The sequence below is a fragment of the Camponotus vicinus genome, unplaced genomic scaffold (genome assembly GCF_025532165.1).
Source record: "Camponotus vicinus isolate PSW18456_S1 unplaced genomic scaffold, iyCamVici1.0 SCAF_12, whole genome shotgun sequence".
NCBI classification, from domain to species: domain Eukaryota; kingdom Metazoa; phylum Arthropoda; class Insecta; order Hymenoptera; family Formicidae; genus Camponotus; species Camponotus vicinus.
The window spans coordinates 545,936-568,143 of record NW_028141948.1 but is presented as its reverse complement, the minus strand read 5'-3'; the positions used below and the strand labels follow the sequence as shown (position 1 = coordinate 568,143).

The window sequence follows — 22,208 nt, the reverse complement described above, 5'->3', positions numbered from 1 at the left end:
GATTTCAAATGGAATTAAGAAGATGGAGCGGAATTTTGTAAATACCGTGTAATATGCCTAGAAAAAGAAAAGAAACAAAGATAATGTGTCTCGCTTATTTCCGTTAAGCATGGCCCGATCGCAATCTTGAATCATTGATTGATCATCTCGATTCGTCTCATTGTGAAATACGATCGGCAAATTGTATCATACTTCCTGTAATATGCTCGCCGAGCAACATGTAGCACGCATTACTCCAATATATTCCCGTGAACATTGGTAACGGTTATAAATACGTCGTTTAATCGAATTTTTCGAGTGTCTCTTTATCGAGGAGGCAACAAGGAGCAATCTGAATCCTTAACTTTAGCCAATGTTCGCGGGAATACATATAGAGTGTAGAGCGACGCGTTTTTTTTCCGCCTTGTAAATCTGTAGCCGGGCATAAATTATGTAGCTTAGACGAATTAGTTGTTCCGGACGCGAGTTGCGTTTAGAATGACACGAACGTGCGCGTGTGCAGTGAATATCTTCCTGATGAGGATAAACTGTGATAGTATTGCGTTCGTGCAACGCAAAACAGTTTTTCTTCGTTGATACGTCGAGCAAGCCTATTATCGAAGATGCATTTTCTAAGTTCGATGAAGAATTTCCGTAATTACATAGCGATATTTAGGTAAAGATTAATTTTTACATTTGGGAAAGGGGGAGATTGTGCGTGACTGATGGTGCGTGAATTGGCAAGAGCGCGTTAAGTAAATCGATAAAGAGTATTCCTGGTGGTTCGTCATGGTTCTAAACGTAATATCGCGTTAGATTATATACACATGTAGCTGACGATTGCACGTATACCAATGTTCGCGTTAATGTTTAAACCGGTATAAAGAAACGCAAAGCAGAAAAGATCGAAATAGAGATTCGCACATCGGGCACATATCCTCGTTGTAATATATAATATAACATAATATAATATCGCAAAATTTTCTGCGAATGTATGGATATGTTGTTTCGGGATGGCGAAGGGGAGAAGTATAGAGAGTTTTGAGGCATATTCTTTTTCTGTCGAGAAAAGTATTAAATATTAAATACGATAAAAGATATACGATAATTATTATCATATATATATATATATATATATATATATATATATATATATATATATATATATATATATGTATACACAGTATGCTTGGTTTAAGCGGATACACTCAGTTATTTTGTAAATAATAGTTAACAATAATAATAATAAAGTTTTTTTTAAATAATAAAATTTGTTCATTCATATATAAAAGCAATATAGTATCTTATGAACGACTATTGAACATCTCACTTTATTGCACATTATTGAATTTGTTATTAAAATGAAAATTGGCTTAAATAATAATAATTAATTAAATAATAATTATAATTATTTGATTAAAAATAATAATAATAATTGGTTAATTAAAAAATAATTAAAAAATTGGCAAGTAAAGCGTAAGAGCAAGGCGTAGTGATTAGAGCGCAAGGAAGAAGAAAAAATTTTCAAGAATATAGATCAAAAGATGATCCGAAACATTCGTGTTTATTGCATGTATTGTGATGAGTAATTTGAAATGTACTAATAATTAAAAGAAAAAGAAAGTTATTTTTTCTTCTTTCTCGCATTCCAATTATCGCGCCTTACTTGTTGGCTCTCACTTGCCAATTTTTTAATTAATTTTGAATTTGTTACAAAACTAGCAAAATGCTATATGTCATTTAAAAAAAATAAAACTGTTGCAGACAACGTTAATAGAAAATAATTTAAAATTTTCGTTTAATGGAATAATCGTTTCACTTTATATGGATCTTCTTAAATAAAATAACTTTTATTTCAAACATTATATTATTGTAATAACTCTATTATTTAAGAAAACAACTGAATGTATATACTTAAATTAAACATACTGTGCATGTATGAAACGAATAGATGGACTCATTAAATGTTCTTTATCCGTATACTGTTCGAGGATATCTTAATTAGATAGTTAACGAAGTATGTTAAAACGAATTAAAAGGCTACGACGCTCATACAAAATAATTAATACAACAACGTGAATGTACGTGGTACTATCGATGCAGTCAATATCCTGTTGCGGTCGTTTCGTTTTGGGATTTTGTCAGCACACACACTCGCGATTCTCGTCAAATTATATAAATGTCGTCGTAATCGAGAAGATGAAAAATCTACCAATGTAGCGTGTATATTATATTTAATCGATCGATTATTTATCCGCGATTGCTCGCTCGAATGAACGAATGAACTGCGGCTAAAAGAAGGAATGAAAGGAAGGAAAAGAAGGAATTAAACGAAAATATGACGATATTTACGCAACGTACGCAGTACTAGTCGATGAAAGTCTGTTCGATTTTCGTTGAGGCCTCTCTCACACAAACACACACATATATCACGAGATAATGTTTTTTCGCGTTATCGGGACGTAAATGTTCGCTCTCGTTTCTAGTATTGTCTCTAATTTTTTTTTTCGATTTCTCTTATAAACTTATCATTAATCCTGCATCGAGGACTGACGCAAGACCGATTCCTCCAACGTCGATTAATTCTCACTATAGATTAACTAATCTTTCATTTCTTTTTAGATCATAATACTCTACTAATATAGATAATGAAGGATTCAGTTGATTACGATTAATGTTAACGTAAGGTCGCGACGTTAAGCGGAATCGGTCGATCATCGAGAGAGACTTTGGCTGGCGCGTTGTAGGTATTGAGTTTCTACGCCGTTCATGATTTACGCGAGTCTTTTCTATCGTTGTTAATATTTTTTAAAGGTAATACTTTTGTAAACCTTTCTCGTTCTCCTTGTCTCGATATTTTTACTTTCGCTAGCGCGTACGTATATATCTCGATAAGCATAAATATATATGTATATACACAGATATAAATGAGAAAAATTTTTCTGAGTCGTCTCGAAAGGAACGAGTATATATATATCTGCAAAATCACAATTTGTGCGAAATGAGAAAGCTTAATGAAACGTCATTTCGCGGGCGGATGCAGATGTTAGGCGGAGGAAGCGGCCAGATATATCTTCGGGCTTGGTATCAAACGAATCGCTTCCCTTCATTCGTCGATGTACATTTCCGTTGGCTCACACTAGGTTCCGACTGCGCTCTCACTCTTTTCGCGAGTATATCTTTTATATAATAAAATATGAACGCGTATAGAATCTTCTCTGAGAGCAGCAGTAGCTGAAAGTAACATTAAATTATGGTCGCCGCGGAGATAGATAGTTAGTTTGTAAATCGGGATAGCTTCGAGTCGAGCTTCGATTAAGCAGAGATCACGCGAGTTCTTCAAGGATAGCGCCGGTAGCTTTAGAATACTCACATTGATGTAATATCAAAAAATTAATTAATTATTAAATAATATGTAATGTATATTAATATAATTAATATTGTTATTGATATTATTTATCGGATAAGCAAAGAAAAGAATTTGTGTGATTTAACGTATATATTTAGAATATATACTTGGAAGAAATCTCTTTTCTAATATAATTCATACAATTGTATCATACATTGACTTTAGTCGATTAGTGCACGCTGATTTCTTAAACAATTAAGTAAATCTAATGTAACGCTTTTTGGCTAAGATGTCAAGCACACGGTTTTCTTCGCTTATCTAATGAATGATCGTTTGCGTATCCTTTCCATTTCTCCTCGTTACACAATATCGTTTTCGATCATTCTTATCTTTATTTTTTCTTGTTCGAGATCGACATATTCGTCGCTTTTTTTTTTTTGAAAGTCCCACCATCCAACTGATACTTCCCGGGATCCGCTCTGGCATTCCTTGAAGGAGTACCTGGTGTTTCACACCCGCTTAATCATGACATTTCCCCAAAACATATTCGTGCCTAAAGCTACTGGCGCCACCGAACGTAACAGGACAATATTACGTATATATGATTACCGTATTATAGGAAGATGTAAAACGAGATAATCCAATTGTATTCAATCTCTCTCGCTTTAAACTAGTAAGATATTCTTGTCGCAACTTCTCTTATCGGCCCGCATAGTTAATGTAAAACCTCTCGGCCGCGTAAGAGTACACACTGTATATTGTTAGTATTTATAGAAAGGATCTTATATATATATTTATGAAGAATAAGACACAGCCGACCGGTCCGACGAGCTAATAAAAATTTTATTTATACTAATCCGGGAATGGAAGAGAAAGAGAGAAAATGAAAAATCGTGACCGTATCGTATTTCCAACATTTTTTCATCTAATCTTTGTGATCTAATAGAGATGTTTTCTTGTTGCTCCAAGGACGGCTTGTCATGTTTCTCATATTCTCATCAGAGAAAGAGAAAGAAAAAAAGAAAGAGCTCGAAGTTTTCACAGGGAGAAATTTATTGTTATTTAGTTTTAATGTAATCTCATCTATGCTTGTATATGTATCATTGTAGTATGTATATATATATATATATATATATATATATGTATGTATGTATGTATATATATATATAAAGAGAGGGAAAAAGAAAGATCCTGAATTATAGAAGATAGTAAATAATTTAAATTCAGAATGTGAAATATTCTTCGAGACAAGTATAGATGTACAAATGCCAGACGTACACGCGCATACACGATATATCGCGATATTGATCGAATGTCTCGAATTATTTAAGGAGAGAGAGAATCATATACATATATTATTTTTTATAAATATCTAAAATTCAAAATTTTGCTCTATAATGTAAGATATCAGATTTATAAGTTGTCAAATTTATTCTATCTTTCTACTTTTTTCTTTTTCTCTTTCTCCTTTTTATTATACTAAGAAAGATAAAAAAATGTATAGACTTTTTTAAACATTCGATTGTAATTTTGTGAGTAATTGTAAGTAGAGGGACTAACTGTTGTCCAGATTAGCTCACGTTATACGATGCGTTTGGCAAAATTGAGACAAGTCGCCGAAATCGTTTATCTTGTGATGTAATAATGATATTACGCGATGTATGTGTGTGTATGTGTGTGTGCGTGCGCGTGATGTACTACTATCGTTGACTCGAGACGCTGATTATGGCAGCGTTGCACGATGACCCGCCGGGCGTCATCGTTAAACGGTTTCAATAACAGGGCAAAGCGATCTCTGTATCGTATGTGAGTGAGCGCGTAATGACGATAATGCCTTCTCGTTGTACAAATGTCGAGGAAAAGATGAAGAGAAAGAAAACCGCAAAAATCGTAATATCATACAGTATCTTTCGCGGCGTATATATTTACTTTAGGATATTACACACACACACATACAAATCAGCATAGTGTTTGCTGTAATAATAGGTGAAAAGAAATGAAAGAATATTCATAGAGGTCCGTAGTTAGTGTGCAAAAAAGATGATAGATATATATATATATATAAATATATAAATATATATGGCCGTGTGTTGCGACACGCAAGAAATATAATCGAGTGGTGACTAAAGTCGCGATCTGGACGAGACTGAAATAACTCGAATGGATAGTTTAATTAGCATGAATTAGCAATTAATAGCATAAATCTTATATAAATTAATTTTATATTTTATTAATATCTTTAAATAAATTATATATGTATATATATTTTATACAGATATATATTTCTTTTTATATTTGAAAGGATGTCTCAAAATTACGAGACATTTGTTCAAATGTAGAAAAGAGAAATATAAAGTATACAAGTAACGAGATTTTTCCTAGCTTTCAATTAATTTAAAACTTTATTTTAATTCCAATTAGGTTTTAATTAAATATTTAAAGAAAATATATTGGAGAAAATATGAAAAATTTACAACTAGTCGTTCTATTGTTCTCGTCTTTATTGTAGAATCTAGATGACATATACTAGGTTCTGGTAAAAATGAAATGCTCGTATAAAAATGTAATTATTGTTATTCATTATGACTATTATCTTTAACGCACGCGTCGCAATATTGATTCAATATATTACAATTGCTCGAGTAAGAGGATTAAGTAAAAAAAGTGAAAGTTTCTGCAAAAAGTTGTCTGTGAAAAATTGTGTAATATCGGTCTCGTTCGAGTCGCGCGACTACAGTCGTCACGGCCGCCTGCTTTCTCATTCGACCACGTGCTTGGCGGCTATTAAAGACAAGCGTGAAATATATATCACTATCCTCCGTTCAAACAATAACGAAAGGGACCGCTCTACTTTCTATAGTGTACACGGCGTTTAAGGTAGCTCGCGACGATTATCGGGGATTAGAGAAATGTATAAGAAGACAGAGGCGACATTGCTTCCGAGCGTTTGGCGAAGGAATCTTTACTCCGTTTCTTCGTGATCAGCGTTATCAGGGAGAGATGAGAGCGATAGAGAACGGATATTAAGAACGAGGAAAACATGCTTGTGCATCGCGATACTATTTATCGGGGAGCAAAAGATCGATCTAATCTCGAGGAATTAGAATCTCGATGCTGCATAATTATCGCGAAAACGATCTCTATCCCTATTCTATGTATTTAGAGGAAACACGATAAGATATACGATGTACACACACGATAAGATATACGATGTACACACACGCTATGTTACAGCATTGAAATTTTATCTCTTCAAGATTACATCGGTCTTTTTAACTTTCGCTATTTATGCTTAATGTTCGGTATATTTGTTACGCGCGCGTGTTAAGAATTTTTTATTATTAAGGCTGCGCGCTCCGAGTTAAGTTTGGCATGTTCTCCCCCTCGTGTGACACATGAATAGCGGTTATTTCGAGCGAACGGGACGTCTTGAGAATGGCGTGAATAGTGCCGTGGAAGGAATACATTCCATGTTTTTCTCCATTTTGCGGCGATGCACATTATGTGTTAATTGAATGATTTTGCGAATCAAACCTCCGATATGCCATAATCTCGTTTCGTTCCGTTTTTTTCTTTTTTATATTTCCCCAATTCTTTTTCTCATCCACCCTCAAGTGCAAATAATGCAAACAATGTCGACGTTTATTTAACGTCTGATGTCTGCGTATATATAATCGTATATATGTATATACGATTATTATTTCTCTCTCCGACATATACTTTAATATTGTATAATCATTAATTACAAATTATACACCGCAGATATGTTGTTGTAATATTTACTATGTAGCACATCAATGGCGTTTAATAGAGAGTATTTATTGAAATTATTTACCATAAAACAGAAATTGTGTGCCTTAGTTATGTTAAAAGCCTGTTAATTAATCTAATTACACATACACTATCGTGCCGCTGTTACCCTGAAACCTCTTGTATCGGCGAAACGGGGATGTTAAAATGAATTGTATAGTCGTACGGGGCATCTAAATTTATTCTGGTTAGAAAAAGGGAGCGATTAAAGAGACAAACGACAATAACTATAGGATTTATTTTAAGCACCAATTTATATTCCCGCGCAAATCACACTTTCAGAGCACCATGTTGTCCTTGCTGGTTAAACTGTTTAGAATTATACGTTCGTTGGTATATGGTCCATCTGCGAAATTACAAGAGCGATAAAAATCGAGTATATATTAATATAATAATACATTATAAGAATTTATATACAGGCTGAAACACACGCACTCTTAATTCTATGAGCTAGAGTAATTTTTTTTTACTTTTTAAATGCAAATGAAAACTATTATATTATTCGTTGTATGGCTTGGAGTGACACACATATCGCGAATAATATTGAATGAGCGTAATTTTCGCATATAATAATTTGGAAGAAATAATAAAATGAAATTAATTGGATCGGAAAAGTTCATCAATTATTTCTTCTAAACTATTATTTTTTCTCTATTGAAGTATTAATATCAAATTAGATCTTACAAAGAAGAACAAAATCAGAATGTGAAAAGCACATTAATTAAGAAAAAAAATTCTTCTATTAATATAAGTGTTACTCGAAGAGATTCAATGGTGAGATTAAACATTCTGCAAAGATTATATACACATGTTATATTCAGGTCACAAAGTACGCGATTTTCACCCTGTACATGAAGTATACGAGTATACCGTTTACATCTCCCTGCTTGGAACTTACCCAATTGATACCAATCATCTGTATTTCCGGCATCCGCCCTAGCAGAGTTCAATGCCTTGCGGATCGCTATCGAAATTACACAAGCCATGGCGAGCGGTGGCTCACCGGTTGCTGCAAAGGGATATTCATGATTAAATCGATAATCTTTAATCCTTTTAGATCTGCGTCTTTTCTCATTTTATAGCAAAGAATGCTCGAGATAAAATCGTGAACACTTTAAGCTTTGCAATTATTATATTTTGTTTAATTAAATTTTTCTAATTAAATTTTTAATGGTTAATACGCATCAAAATATTTTTTATTCTAAAATTTCTCTATAGAGATTGTCCAAAATTTTTTATACACAATCAATATGCATAAAGAGGAACAGATCTTCTCTTTGATAATAAATACAGATGCAAATCCGAAAGGATTAACGCAGTTTCTGATCTTACCCTTTGAACGGAGAACACCGAGTTCGTTGCTCGAATTCCTGGAGAAGGACACGCGGAAATCAACGGGAATATCCTTCGCTCCTGGCGGTTTATAGTTCTACGACAAGAATAGAATACTCATGATAATTTAATCTCTCCCCTTTAGAATTTGTGAGAAGACGCGTTTCGGAGATATTAGAAGCGTTACCGAACACTCAATAAAGATCACGTACCCAAGTTCTATAATTTGTCAATGCTCCTGTTTTAGGATCGTACACCAGATCCTCGGAAGTCCAGTATCCTATTCCCATCACGAAAGCACCCTCTACTTGACCGACGTCGACCTCCGGACTTAAACTCTTACCAGTGTCCTCCATTAAGTCCACCCTTCTGATAATGTGCTGGCCAGTCAACAGGTCGATCTCGACCTCAGCGATGGTGAGGCCGTAAATTTTGTAAGGCTTGAGTGTGTCTTCCTGCGTGGGCGCGTACCTATCGAGGTAAGTGCAATAAATAATAAATAAACGAAGAGAATAACAAGCGAAAATTGCCACATATCGTTTTGCATATAAATATAAAATTTAACTATTTTAATCATTGATTCTGTTGAAATCGGGCGGAAAAATACTACAATGATTATGCTGTTTTAAAAATAAAAAAAGAGGAAAAAATCGCGAATAAAAAACTTACAAAGTATATTCATCAATTATACATGTATTATAGAAGAAGATTAAATAGATGAAACAGCTGATAATAACGCGTAATACGATAATGATTTGCATATATCTGGATATTAGCATCAAATTATATTAAAAATGATTTAATGATGTGATGCTTACATATATCGCGCGCATAAATCAACATCCTTTAGATGCGCCGCAAGAACGAGCTCCTTCCAGCTCGGGTTTTTCAAATCTTTCTTGATCGGTTCGAGTCTTTTCAAGAGTTCCTTGCAAGCCTGAATCGTGGCCTAAAATCGCACATGGATTCAATTATTATTAATTAATTTAATATTATAATTAATTATCTTTCGCGAAGCGTTAAAGAAGATTAGAATTTCTTACATAAGCGCAACTATCGCTGGCAACACTTCCTCCGGTAACCGAATTGTTGGGTGTTACTATGTTAGTAGTTGGTTTGACGCTGATTAAGCTTAGATCGATTCCCAGGGTGTAAGCTGCCACTTGAGCGACCTGAGAGGGAGGACAGAAAAGATGAAATTTATTTATATGAATAAGGATAAAATACCCAGGCTAATAATTAATTAGTATATAACTTTTGTAATCTGCAAAAAGTAGCTTAAAAAGAATTTATAGGAATCCTTCAAGTTAAATTATGAATATATAAGTTTTCCGAAGCAATTTATTTTTACTTTTTTATTTCGCTGTCAGATTAATAGCTATTTGACAAATTATATATTGCTCCTCTCCAGTTGAGAAGGAAGCTTGAGACATTTTCTTAACAATATCATACCTTGGTATTAATACCTTGACCGCATTCGATCCCACCATGTGTCACGCAGACCGTACCATCGCGCGCGCAAATTGATACCATGGCGTTGAATTGTCCCCAAAACATGAACGGATACATCATTGGCACCATAGCGATCCCCTTCTTCTTCCAACGATTCTCGTTGTTGAACGTGTCGACGGCTCGCTTTCGTATCTCATAATCAGCCGATTTCGACAACTCGCGCCACATTGCCTCTAGCACAGTCTTGTCGTCCTCGTTCATGTTCGACAGTCTGACTTGAAACGGATCTTTTTTCGTCACCCTCGCGATGTGCTCCATTATATCCTCGCTCATGGCCACCCCTTCTAAGGAGCCTGGCGCTCGACAATACGTATTTGACGCTATGTCGGTTCGCACCTCGTATCCGTTCATTGTCCAAGTGTCGGTCACGTAACAGCTATTAACAAATAGTAATTGTAGATACACACGTGTAGTTTTCAACAAAATTTTGTTAAAATATCCTCATGCTTATCAAAACAACCTATTTCTCAATTGCAAAGAAATACTATTATTTTTAGAGAAATCTAGTCGTAATATTAAAGAAATATTTCTTACGTTTATGACATAATTTTTTTCGATTTAAATTAATGCACTAAAGAAAAAATGTCAAAAAAAGATAAATAAAATTTTCTTTAAATTTTAAAATATTGAATTTTAAAGACGGATGAGAGAATTAAAATTTGAGGATAATATTTTACTGAAAACGCTGCACTTTATATTATTAGCTATAATTTTGGCGATATACTTGGCAAAATGATGCGCTATAACCCAAGCGTGGGGTTCGTTGAAGTTACAACCGGTGTTGCACCAAAATTTCGAATCAAGATACTGGATAACTCCTTCATTGTTGACACCGGCCTCGTATTCGTGGTGCGTCTTGATTCTCTTGCCCATCGTTTGCATATTGCTCTCGATCGTCATGATGAAACGTGCCGGGCGATTCAGCTTGTGACATACCACCGCACAAGCGCACGCGACTTGTCCAGTGCGCGAAATTTTCGCCCCGTATGCACCACCAAGTCGTTTTACGGAGACGTTGATACTGAAAATTAAAATCACTTGATTATATTACGCTAATTCATCAAAATGTTTTTATTTTTTAAATTTATATATTTCAAGAATCGAGAAAAACGTTCTATTTTGATTATGCACTATGTCAATTTTTCTACCGAATTTTTTTCACCAATTCATTGGTTGTTGCTTAGTTTTGGGCACAGTTTTTTATATGCAATATAATAAATTATCACGATTACATTATATATTATATAGTTTAATTTTGTGAATATGAGGAGACCAAGAACGTGTATTTCGGAAGCACTGCTCGCATCGATTACGTTAGCACGAAGATTAATGGGAAATTACGATGACTATCTCTTCATAATCGAGAGATTGATGAGACTCACCTATTATTCTTGACATTAAGGCAATCCGCGATAGCTACTTGAATGTAATCTACCCATTGCGAAGCTGGATAGACATCCATGCCATCATCCGCGGGAACGCACACGCAAGTTTGAGTCTCCATAGTGTAATGATACTGGCTATTTAAATTTAAGACGCCCTTTATCACGTGCTTAATATCATCTCCTGTAAAATAACGAAAAACCGCGAGAATCGCCGTTTTTATATTAATTCTTTTTCAATCACGATAAAATTTGTCACTTATAAGTTCTCAGATATATAATTTATCAATTAATTTAATATCTTTTCAGTTTATAATTTCCCGATATATCGAAATATTATTTAAAATTCTTAAATTTTCAATCTCTATCTTAATCTATAACATTTTTCTAAATATTCGAAACGTACAAAAAATTTCTGAGGATGATTCTTTGGTAATTTCTTAAAGGAAAATTCGTATAAATCAACATTTTAAACGGCATGCATAATTTTTGAGTTACAAGATATTAAAGTTTTAAAAAACAGGATCTTATTGTAACAAAAACATCCTGTGTAAATAATTTTTACCTTTTTTCTTCGCCGGAACATTGGTGCCTAGCATGACTCTACTATCATCTTTTGTTGCGAGCGCTTCCTCGACAGTTATCACTGGCTTCCTCTTCAAAGGCTCGCTATATTTGATCTCCACCAATTTCGCTGCCTGGTTTGCCAAACTGTTCGTCTCGGCGGCGATCACGCCGACCGGCTGACCGGCGTAGAGAATGTCATCCTCGGCGAACAGAATTTCGTCAGAGGGCAACATCATCAGCTGATTGACACCCGCGGCAAATACATTTTTACCGGGCACGTCTTTGGCGCTGAAAAACGCTACTACGCCCTTCATAGCCAACGCCTTGCTCGCATCTATGCTCTTGATCTTGCCGGTAGCAATATCTGTGGTGACGAAGGCGCAAAATACTTCTCCAGGAAACGGCGGTAGATCGTTGCAGTACTGGGCCTCGCCCGATGTCTGCTGAATCGCCTCCAACTTTACTGTCGGCTTGTTCACCGGCCACATATTTTTATCTGATTCGTAGTCCTGCGTACCTGGATGTTTTTTTCATGTGTGAATAATGAATCATGGCACGTTGCAATTTTTTCATTAGACTAAATCAGTACATTTATATCTCTCTACATTTTTAATATCGAAATTGCCTTGTCAGTAACAGCTCATTTAGAGTTTCAAGATTTTAATAAGATAAACTCATGATGAACGTCGGAACTTTTTAATCGAATTTTGCAAAATCTAGAATGAAGTGAAATAAATTCTCGAGAAAGAAAGAAAACTTATCAAACAAGCGAGCAAGAAAGAAATCTTTCGGAATCTACTGATCATTCTACCTGAAGAAAGTCCTCGTTCCAAGATAGTGCCGCCGCTGCGGAACTGAGGATTCACATTTTCCGGTTTGATGCTCAACACAAACTTGTAGAATAATCCTATAGCGAGAGTCTTGCGGAATTCCGGCGAATAGTCTGGCAATACATGGTCAGGGTCTAGTTCATTATGCAGCGTCTCCAAGGCAGCCTTGAATATGTTTTTATCAAAGATCGATTGCTGGTGGGTAAACAGCACCTCGGTGCTCTTCGCATGCAGGAAGTTCTCATTGATACCACCGAAAATGATATTGGGCTTCTCCAGCACCTTTATGCGAGAGAAATATCATTTTAATATGATAAAATAATGACAGATATAATAAGATAATTCGGAAACCAAAATATATGATTACCTTGCCGCCGCCGCCGAGTTTGAAGAGGAAGCCAGCATTGATATGTGCATGGGCGTTCTGCGCTCTTGGCATGATCTTGTAAGATCTATACTCGTACTCATCGGACAGCGACGGCAGCACCACGCTGTAGATGATCTTGTGGCGCATGTCGGTCTTGAGGAAGTCCTGTAGCATCATGCTTTGCTTGCTACCGGGTTTATCGAGGATATGTATTTGGGTACCGGCGGTTTCCAACATCAGGAACAAATCGGATGGAAACTCGTGATGCGCGTGCTTGATCATCAAGTTGCCGGCGATGCTGCCGATGTTGCGTACTGGTACACTTGCGATAAGATCGATGTGATGGGCTAGATGACGCAGGTACTTGAATCCGGGCTCAGACGAGTACTTTTGAAAAGTCTCCATCGCCATAGTAAGAGATATATTTCCACCCAAGGTTAAAGATTGCTTGGTCTTTTCGATGCGGCGCAACTCCGGAATGTCGTTTATGTCGATGTGAAGGTCGCTTTTATCCGTACGATAAACACCTAGAATTAGTTATCGTCTTATTTAATTGGTGAAATTACAAAATATTTATTGAAATAACCGGAAGAGTTATTCATGTCGAAAACATGTTTAGAAATACATAAAATATTCTATTTATATTGCAGAATCTATTAAAAAATAATGTGAGGCGAAACACTGCATATTGACTTTCTATTCGCGTATGAGAGATTTTAACATATTAGTTGGAATTAATTTAAATAAGAAACACGAAACTTAAGAAAGCAATATTGTAGACAATGCATAGTTGCAACGCAGATGATGCGTTATAAAAGTTCCATGTTTACATACTCGAAACATTTAATATTTAGATTTAGCCGAATAAATAAACGCTGATTCACATCCGCTTCGCTATCTTTTTTTTGTAATACAAATAGTTAAACTTTGAAGGAAAAAATTACCATTTGCCGTATTCCCGCCGTTTAATATGTATGTAGCCTTCGGTTTTTGTTGAAATACCGCGAATAGATCCTCGACTGAATAAATTTTATAGAATTCCGCATCTTCCAACTTTATATCCAACTTTACGTTGTTCGAAGATTTATTCGAACGTTTCAATTTATCGCAACAACTGTTTTTACATAGCAATCCACTCTTCGGGCAGGTTTTCACCTTGTAGAGCTCCTACGAAATACGCATATATTATTGAATTTATGATTTGTAAATAATATAAAAAGTATTATATCTTGTAACAGCAATAAAATATTAATTTATTATTATTTTAAGATTATATCATAAAAATAAAGTATAATTACAAGTGCAAATTTCATATAATAAATGAAGTTTCTGAAGAAAACAAATTTTTGCAATTGAAGCAAAATATTTCGCGCGCGATTACCTCGATATCGCGAATATCCTTTTTCATTGCGAGGGACGCATCGCTGGCGAATCCTTTAAACGCATCTAGAATCGGTCGATAACCCGTGCATCGGCAAATATTACTGCCGAATGAATTTTCGATCTGTTGCATTGTCAATTTGTTTTTTTGCGTGAGACTGAAAATAACGGTATGGAACGCATTAAAACGCGATACAACGCCGAACGCTCGAATATTTGAATGCGATGTTTTGGGGAAAAAGAATGCTTTTTTTTTAAATTTCTCCGTCGTACCTGTAAAGATTCATCACCATACCGGGGGAACAGAATCCGCATTGCGTGCCATTTTTGCCAGCGAGCGCAGCCTGAATCGAGTGATAGCCATTTAGTCTGTTTCCTATACCTTCGATCGTACTAATTGCCCATCTGCGAAATTATTTGATAGAGAATTAATCACAATCTCGAAGCGAATAAATAGGACTATATAAAAAATTCAAAACATCAAAGATCAAAGATCAATATCGAAGATAAGACACCTCGTATGATGCAGTTTACATGTCGTGCGTTAAATTTTCATTATGTAATTCCTTCTTTTGACGAAGAGTGAAATTTGAATACAAAATCACGATTTAATTGTACACATACCCGTCGCAAATTAATATTGGCACGAGGCAAGAATTCACAGCCATTGTTTCCCCCTTGATTTCCGCAGCCACGATGCAGGCACCACAGCCACCCTCGTGGCACATCGCTTTTGTGCCGCGGAGTTTCGCATAGTCGCGAATGTAAACGTTGAGGGACGTGTTTGCCGGTATGCCTCCCGACACTGAAAGCGAATTTACGATTATAAAATAACGCAGCAATAAATGTATATAACGACATACATATATGTGTATTATATCAATTTTAATCCCGAATTTTAGTATTCTAACTAGAGAAGTGTTGAATAATTAAATTTTCATAATTGAATGTTACAACTTTTATCGTTGCAATTAAATTTTCACAATTGAATATAGTCGTTATTACTATTCTAATTAAATTTTCATAATTAAGTTCTATAATTTCCATTTTCACAATTAAACTTTTGCAATTAAATTTGTAGTTTCAACTATATCGTAATTATTTATTTTTCTATTTAATTGAAACTCGAAACTTTTTATCTCTTTATAATTATATTGTCTATAAATTATATCCAAAGATAATACAATACAATACCCTCGTATGATATTCCATTAATCGTAAAGTTGACGGATTTTTTGCCATCCCTGCAACGAAGTGTAAATTAGTTTAAATAAAATTTTAATATTGTCAGTCGAATTGTGTGCATGAAATTTTTAAGAATTTTTATTTTCGTGATACTTGATGTAGTATAACATTTTAATAACAAAATAATTATAAATAGATGTTTTTCTTTTAGAATTTTTTTTCTCTAAAAATTAATCGAGAGTCAATAGTTTCTAAATTTGCATGAAATATTGCGCTGGATTTCTCTTTATGGCATTTATATACATAAAATACATATTAGCATATATTATATACATCCTTTTACAAATAAAAACTTACATTATTGTCGCTGGCATTGTCGGTTGTTAGTTGTACTTTGACGCACACAATAATAATCCTTTGTCCACGAGATTCTTATGCGATATATACAAGCGTCTTTCTATGAAATAATAACACACGCGAAAGTTGTAATCTGAATTATCAGATAACTACAACTTCTTTTTTATTCATTTGAAAGCATTGTATCGTAGCAATGATAAGATTGTGCTTGCAAATATAGACTAATAAATAATGTTTGAAATGCTCACGTAATTGTAGATGAATTGCAATAATTGAATTGCGATTGAAATGATTTTTGCGTGATTGTGAAACATGCATTTTCTGTTAATGAAAAAATGTTTTTCGTTATGACAAACGATTGAAATTTCGTTAAACAAACAAATATACTATATATTTTTTGTTTGATTGATCATACATTTATTACATAAAGGCGATATTCAGAAGTAGATCGTTTAGTAATTCTATTTTATATCATGTATTATTTTTGAATTTTTTTTTTATATTCTACTGCTGCTAAAGAGAATCTAACTATTAATTATGTCGAGCAAAAAACTTTTTTTCTGCAATAAATAGCTCTTTCACAATGTGTTGTAAGGATCGTGAATATAATAACAGGAAATACCAACTCATGATGTCGCTAAGAATCTGATTATACAAGAATTCATATTTTTAAACAAAGTTGATTATTATTGCATAGATGACGTGTATCATGAAATAAGCATTAATATTTTTTTATAACTTATTACATCTTCGTATTACATAAGTTTTTTCTTCCTCTCTCTTTCTTTCTTTCGGAATAATGTTGATCTTAATAAATAATAACAATGGTAATTCATTATCAGTCACAACGTTACTTTTTATTTCTATAACACTTTTTTGCATTTTCTAAAATTATTTTTCATGCATTTTGAGAAATTATTTATCACAAAATATATATGTATCGTGAGTTTTGCTATTATATTAAAATATTTAATTTATACAGTCATATTACACTTTGTTGGAAAATATTTTTAATATTGAGACATTAAAAAAAAATAATTCTATATCTATGTAGATAGTGTTTTATCACCTTTATTTTCAATTATGGTTTAATTTTCTGACATTATTAATTAATAAAATAAAAATTTAAGTAATATATTTTTATACAATAAATTTTTTAATAAATTGTTGCATTTTTTATAAAGCTTACATAAAACAAAGATATTTCTAGTGATAATTTATTGCCTCCAACCGGATTTAAACGCAATATTGTGATAAAATGAATTTAATGTAAGAAAATAAAAACAATAATGATGATTTATTACTTTATTATACAAGATATAGATTCATATCTAATGCAATGTCGATTTGATACATATAGAAGGAATGCACGATTGTACACAATTATAAAAGCATAAAGTTTAAATGATTAAAATTCTATAATATGCAATTTCTAGTTTTTCAGAAGAGGAGGAAAAAGTTTTACATATATATAACTTTAGACTTACTATTTAGACAATATATCAGCAAATATATAACATTTAGCAAATGTTACAAATATATTACAAATATGTTACAACTATAGAACTGGCCGAGTTAGGATATTTGGTTTATTATATTTATGGTTTAACGTAATCGAAAATATCGTGCCTTATCATGTTCTTACTCAACTGGTTACTCAACTAGTTGCTCAACTAGTTACATTACAAATAAGTGGTATATTTATCTTTAAAATATAAAACGAAAGAGTAATATTGCAGAAAATTTCGCAAGTGTATAAATTAATTTTAGTTTTGTTAAACTTAAGAGATGTTACTTTTCTTCAGCGTAAAAACATTCATTCGATTCTAAATTTTCGTTTGACATTAATATTTTCTGATGTGATTTTGAAAACATATATATAGACCATAAAAAAATATATACATATAGACTATAAAAAAGTGTATCAAGATGTGCACGAATGATATTTTATTGAAAGAAAGGAAATTTTAATTTATTGGACAAATTCGCGATTTTTTCTTAATAAAAATATAAAAAATTTATTAGAAATTAAGTTACTAGCACACATTTAGATCTCCATACGAATAATAATCTTTTTTATAATTTTATTGGATGCTTATAGAATAAAGTACTTATTATCAAAGATGAGAGGAATTAAAAATTCATTTATTCCCGGAAGTTAAAGAAAAAACTGAAAAAAAACGCTTAATTTCTTCAAATAATTCGCTGCTTAAACTGGAAATATATTTGAAACGTCTTGTGTAAAGACCTTGCAGCATAAGTACGATGACATGGCAATTTTCTTTAGACAGATATCGCGACGAAGATCGTATTCGATTATAATCGACGAGAGACTTATCTAATACTTAAATAACATTCCCTCATTCGCGAGACGTAATTCTGCAATGAGATAAATTATGTGCCGCGTTGATGATTAATACTCATCGTTATTAAGAAATAATGAAACAATTATTTTCTCTCCGTAATTTAATGCTTATTTTGCTATCGACAAATCGATAACAATGTAGAGTCTTGTTTCGAGCAGTATATCATTAGTATACATTAGTCATTTACGATTTTATTTCAATGCCATGTACATTGAGATTCACGTAATATTGCTGTGCGCGGAAATTTATTACCGACGCCAACGATTAAATGTGTTGATATTTAACATGCTCAGAAAATACGTTTAATCTCTATGTAATTATGCAATTTTGTAGCATGATTGTAATATCAATATTTCAAATGATCTACAAAAAAGTTTGAAATAAGATAAAAATCGCGCGCGCCTGTTGGGAGTTTTTATTTTTAAATATTACGCAGTTTTCCTTAAGAAATTTTGTAGTTACTTTATCATCTTTGAGTTGCTTTTTCTTACTCATATTTCTATTATATATTTGTTTCAATCTATTATAAATTTGTTTCTATTATGAGACATTTGTGTGTGTAAATTAAATAAATTATTGCAATTAAAATAAATTAAGATGCATTAATTATCATGTTGAAAATTTATGTATTATTATTTATCTCAATGATATCTCGCAAAACATTTTTAAATCAAAATGTTTAGATGCTGAAATCGCGAAATGATTTGAAATTCTCTTCATATTCAAAATTTATAATCTATTTTTATTTAATTAATTGCATTTCATAATTATAGAGTGTACTTGAATTATTTTAATTCATTTACTGCTTACATAAAGTAATGAGAGAAAAAGAGAGAGAGAAACAATTAGTAATTATACAAAGAACGGGAAATAATTAACTTGTTATATGTAAATCTTTTTATTTCTTTTGAAAATGGCTACTATAAAGTAAATTGCTACTATAAAGTAAAGTTGGTCTATTTTTTTGTAGAACTTGTTGTTGCGAAATATATCGAGTGTGTAACTTTCCAATGCATTTGCTCGATAGTGTATCGGTTTTTCCTCGGCTTTTTCGAATTTTGCGTAGAATAGAGATGTAATTGTTAAACAATTAATTTGTATCAAAAATTGATATCGATATATATCTCGAATCAATTCAATTCTCGACGTTATAAATATAGTAAAATGTATTGGACATGTTGTAGAAACGATTTTTTAATATTTATGGCATCGCGAAATCTAGACTCGCGAATTATATTACGTCTCTCTTTCAATTCCAGTTTTTTAACAATTATTTTTAATATGTTATCATTCTCTAAATATTTAATTAAAAAAAGATATTAGAATAATCCTTTTCTGTTAGTAAACAACGGAAAACAAATTGGAACATTACATTACACAAATTGCGTTTTATAATCCGAGCTCTAGAGAGAAAATAAGTACATGAGATAAATAAATACATTTCATCGTTTACACTGTCGTTTTACGAAACTTTTCGTATCTTGATATGTATCTTGCATCGTGCTAAATCAATGTTTCAGCGACTCCGTTTGGACTACTTTCGAGCATTCGATTTCACTGACTTTCAGTCTCACCGTTTTCCATTTTATAAAAAGCGTAGGCAACAAGTATCGGTTTTAATTTAGACTTGACGATTTTAGATATCATTGGCAATCTTTGAAAATTCCTTATGATTGGCAAACTAAAATGAATTCGATATTTCTGATGGAAAAAGCAGATATTAAAGTGTTGATTTCATGAAAATATAAAAGAGTATTGATGTTAATAAAGATAGTATCCGAGTTACGAGGTATAGATCATATCGTTTCACTGCTATTGTCTTTATTGACGTGCCATATTTTCTTGCATCGATTATAAATGCCGAACACAGTTATTTCGAGAAATGCCCTTTGAAAATATTATTGGGATAGTTCAGACCGATCATAAACGGATCGTGCTATTAAGTTTATTTTTAGGTACCTAAATTTAAGATCTTGTTGCAAAATTGGTTTTCTAAAAAAAAAACCGGTTAACAATCGGAAAGAACATCGCCTAAAGAAAAAGATGTCGTGCGAAAGTGAAGGATTTGATTAAGATTTGCTTTTTTCCGCAAACTCACGCAACGTATCTAGCAACATTGGGTTAAAATCGTGATGCAACTGGAATGTCATTGTGTTATATTCTGATTACATAAATTTGTGAGCGTAAATACGTTTATTCCTTTGTTATCCCCTTTGCGTTTTTTCTATCTTATATAAGCCGCCTAACAAAGTGGGAGAGAATAAATGAAAGGAATTAAACGATGTTGCACTCATGTCGACAATATTAAAATCACACAATATGGCATTACAAAGTAGGTATCACTGTTATATCGCAGGAGCGCAACCCATGTTTATTTCTTTAAGTCTTTCCGTCTTTTTCATGAAAGCAATTATCATCGAGACAAAAGCACGAGACAAAAGCACGAATAAAAGAAATATAGAAGAAGAAACGGGAAAAAATTGAATGATGTTGCGCATTCAGCATTAATCTTGCGTTATAACACGATATATAATATTGCAAAGCAAATACGTAATACACAGAGAAAATATTATACAGTAAAAATTGCAATATAATTTCTGTAAACGTGGAACATATTAAACATAAGAAAAATCATGATATTTTGATTCAATATTACATATGTATTGTATTTTCAAAATATTATTGCAATTAATCAAATGTTTTGATGCACAAACAGATAATTATTAACAAATAATAAAGCAAGTATATAATTTTTATAGTAATAAATATTTTAATATGCTACTATATTATAATTTTACAATAAATGTTTAAAAAAAGCATTTTTCACGTAATTTACACTGTAAAATTCTCTCCGTACATTTTGATTGCGAACATTTTCGAGGAGACGTCAAACAATAGACAGAAATAACAATAGAGAAGATGATGGATATCTTTGTGAATAATGATCACGCTAAAATTGCACAACATAAATTATAAGCCGATAGTGTTGTACGGATTAAGTGCTTACTATGACAAATAGTATCACTTTGCAATATTAATAATATTACTAATGATAGATTCTGCGATAAACCTGTGAGCTGATTATCGCAACATTGTTAATAATCAATCGATATAATTTCGTTGAATTCAATGAAATAATTGTTCAAAAATCACCGAGATAATTCAATGAAATAATTGTTCAAAGACCATCTAGAGAGAATTCAACGAAATTACTGTGCTTTTCTTTCGCTGACCGAAAGGTTAGCGATCGATACGAGAAATTATATCATCACAAAGAAAGTATCGAGACAGCTTTTACTTATCACTCTGACTCACACATCGACCTACCATAAATTGTCAGTACTGGCAGCTGCGCCCATTGCTTATGCCAAGAACACTGCGATGATTCCGTAGATACAATTGATTAATCATAAACAGTCTTGCCAGTCAAAAGTCTGATAATTTTTCTTCTTTTTAATTCTCTGAGTAATCACCAATTCACTCATACATCATCGAGTGTCGGAACTGTTAATGAATGTGATCGACAGAATCCGCGGCTTCTCGAACTCTACTGCGCTCAGGCTCAAAGTCACTTCGCATGTATGCACTATCGGACCCCTACTATGTACGGTCGCTGACGAAGTCAATAGAAGTGGAGTGCCCCATCTCATGCCAAGTATTATCATAGTGTTCCGAGAATTATTCTTCGCATTATTATTTTATTGTCGTATCTCAGAGTTCCATTGTATCCATGTTCTATCCGTGAGATGAGAAAATCCAGATGGTTGCGAAAGAAACAATTGCGTTTTACAT

At 32.9% G+C, this 22,208-nt stretch overlaps 2 protein-coding genes across 17 annotated transcripts in view; one reads left to right on the top strand and one right to left on the bottom strand.

Moving 5' to 3' along the window:
- The window catches only part of Lap (phosphatidylinositol-binding clathrin assembly protein lap), a 35,047-nt gene extending 26,361 nt beyond the window's left edge, over positions 1 to 8,686 (top strand). For all 15 annotated transcript variants that reach the window (XM_083084227.1, XM_083084235.1, XM_083084234.1 and 12 more), the window contains one exon: positions 1 to 8,686. Coding sequence is in view for 1 of the 15 variants with exons in the window: in XM_083084239.1 (XP_082940365.1) it covers positions 1 to 18 (18 nt within the window). In the remaining 14 variants the exon portion in view is untranslated.
- On the bottom strand, positions 7,302 to 22,007 carry LOC145962851 (xanthine dehydrogenase/oxidase). Of its 2 annotated transcripts, XM_083084226.1 has the most exons (19): positions 21,744 to 22,007; positions 16,051 to 16,150; positions 15,703 to 15,752; positions 15,133 to 15,313; positions 14,782 to 14,913; positions 14,510 to 14,666; positions 14,073 to 14,295; positions 13,129 to 13,655; positions 12,743 to 13,043; positions 11,930 to 12,448; positions 11,365 to 11,548; positions 10,707 to 11,003; positions 9,923 to 10,358; positions 9,514 to 9,642; positions 9,289 to 9,419; positions 8,683 to 8,941; positions 8,471 to 8,567; positions 8,037 to 8,147; positions 7,302 to 7,484 (listed from the first exon to the last, which is right to left on the bottom strand). In XM_083084226.1, exons 2-19 carry the CDS (start codon positions 16,065 to 16,067, stop codon positions 7,417 to 7,419), a joined length of 3,819 nt encoding a protein of 1,272 aa, XP_082940352.1. In that variant the 5' UTR covers positions 16,068 to 16,150; positions 21,744 to 22,007; the 3' UTR covers positions 7,302 to 7,416. The 2 variants fall into 2 exon arrangements, with proteins under 2 accessions (XP_082940352.1, XP_082940351.1); XM_083084225.1 differs by lacking the exon at positions 16,051 to 16,150.
- Between the last annotated feature and the right edge of the window lie 201 nt (positions 22,008 to 22,208).

Excerpts from the sequence above, each read along its gene's own strand:
- LOC145962851 (XM_083084225.1), bottom strand. The coding sequence starts at position 21,775 with ATGGGCGCAGCTGCCAGTACTGACAATTTATG. Across the intron at positions 8,942-9,288 it reads GATTTATGCGCGCGATATAT|GTACGCGCCCACGCAGGAAG; the intron begins GTAAGCATCACA and ends TTACCTCGATAG. Across the intron at positions 8,148-8,470 it reads CGGTGTTCTCCGTTCAAAGG|CAACCGGTGAGCCACCGCTC; the intron begins GTAAGATCAGAA and ends ATCCCTTTGCAG.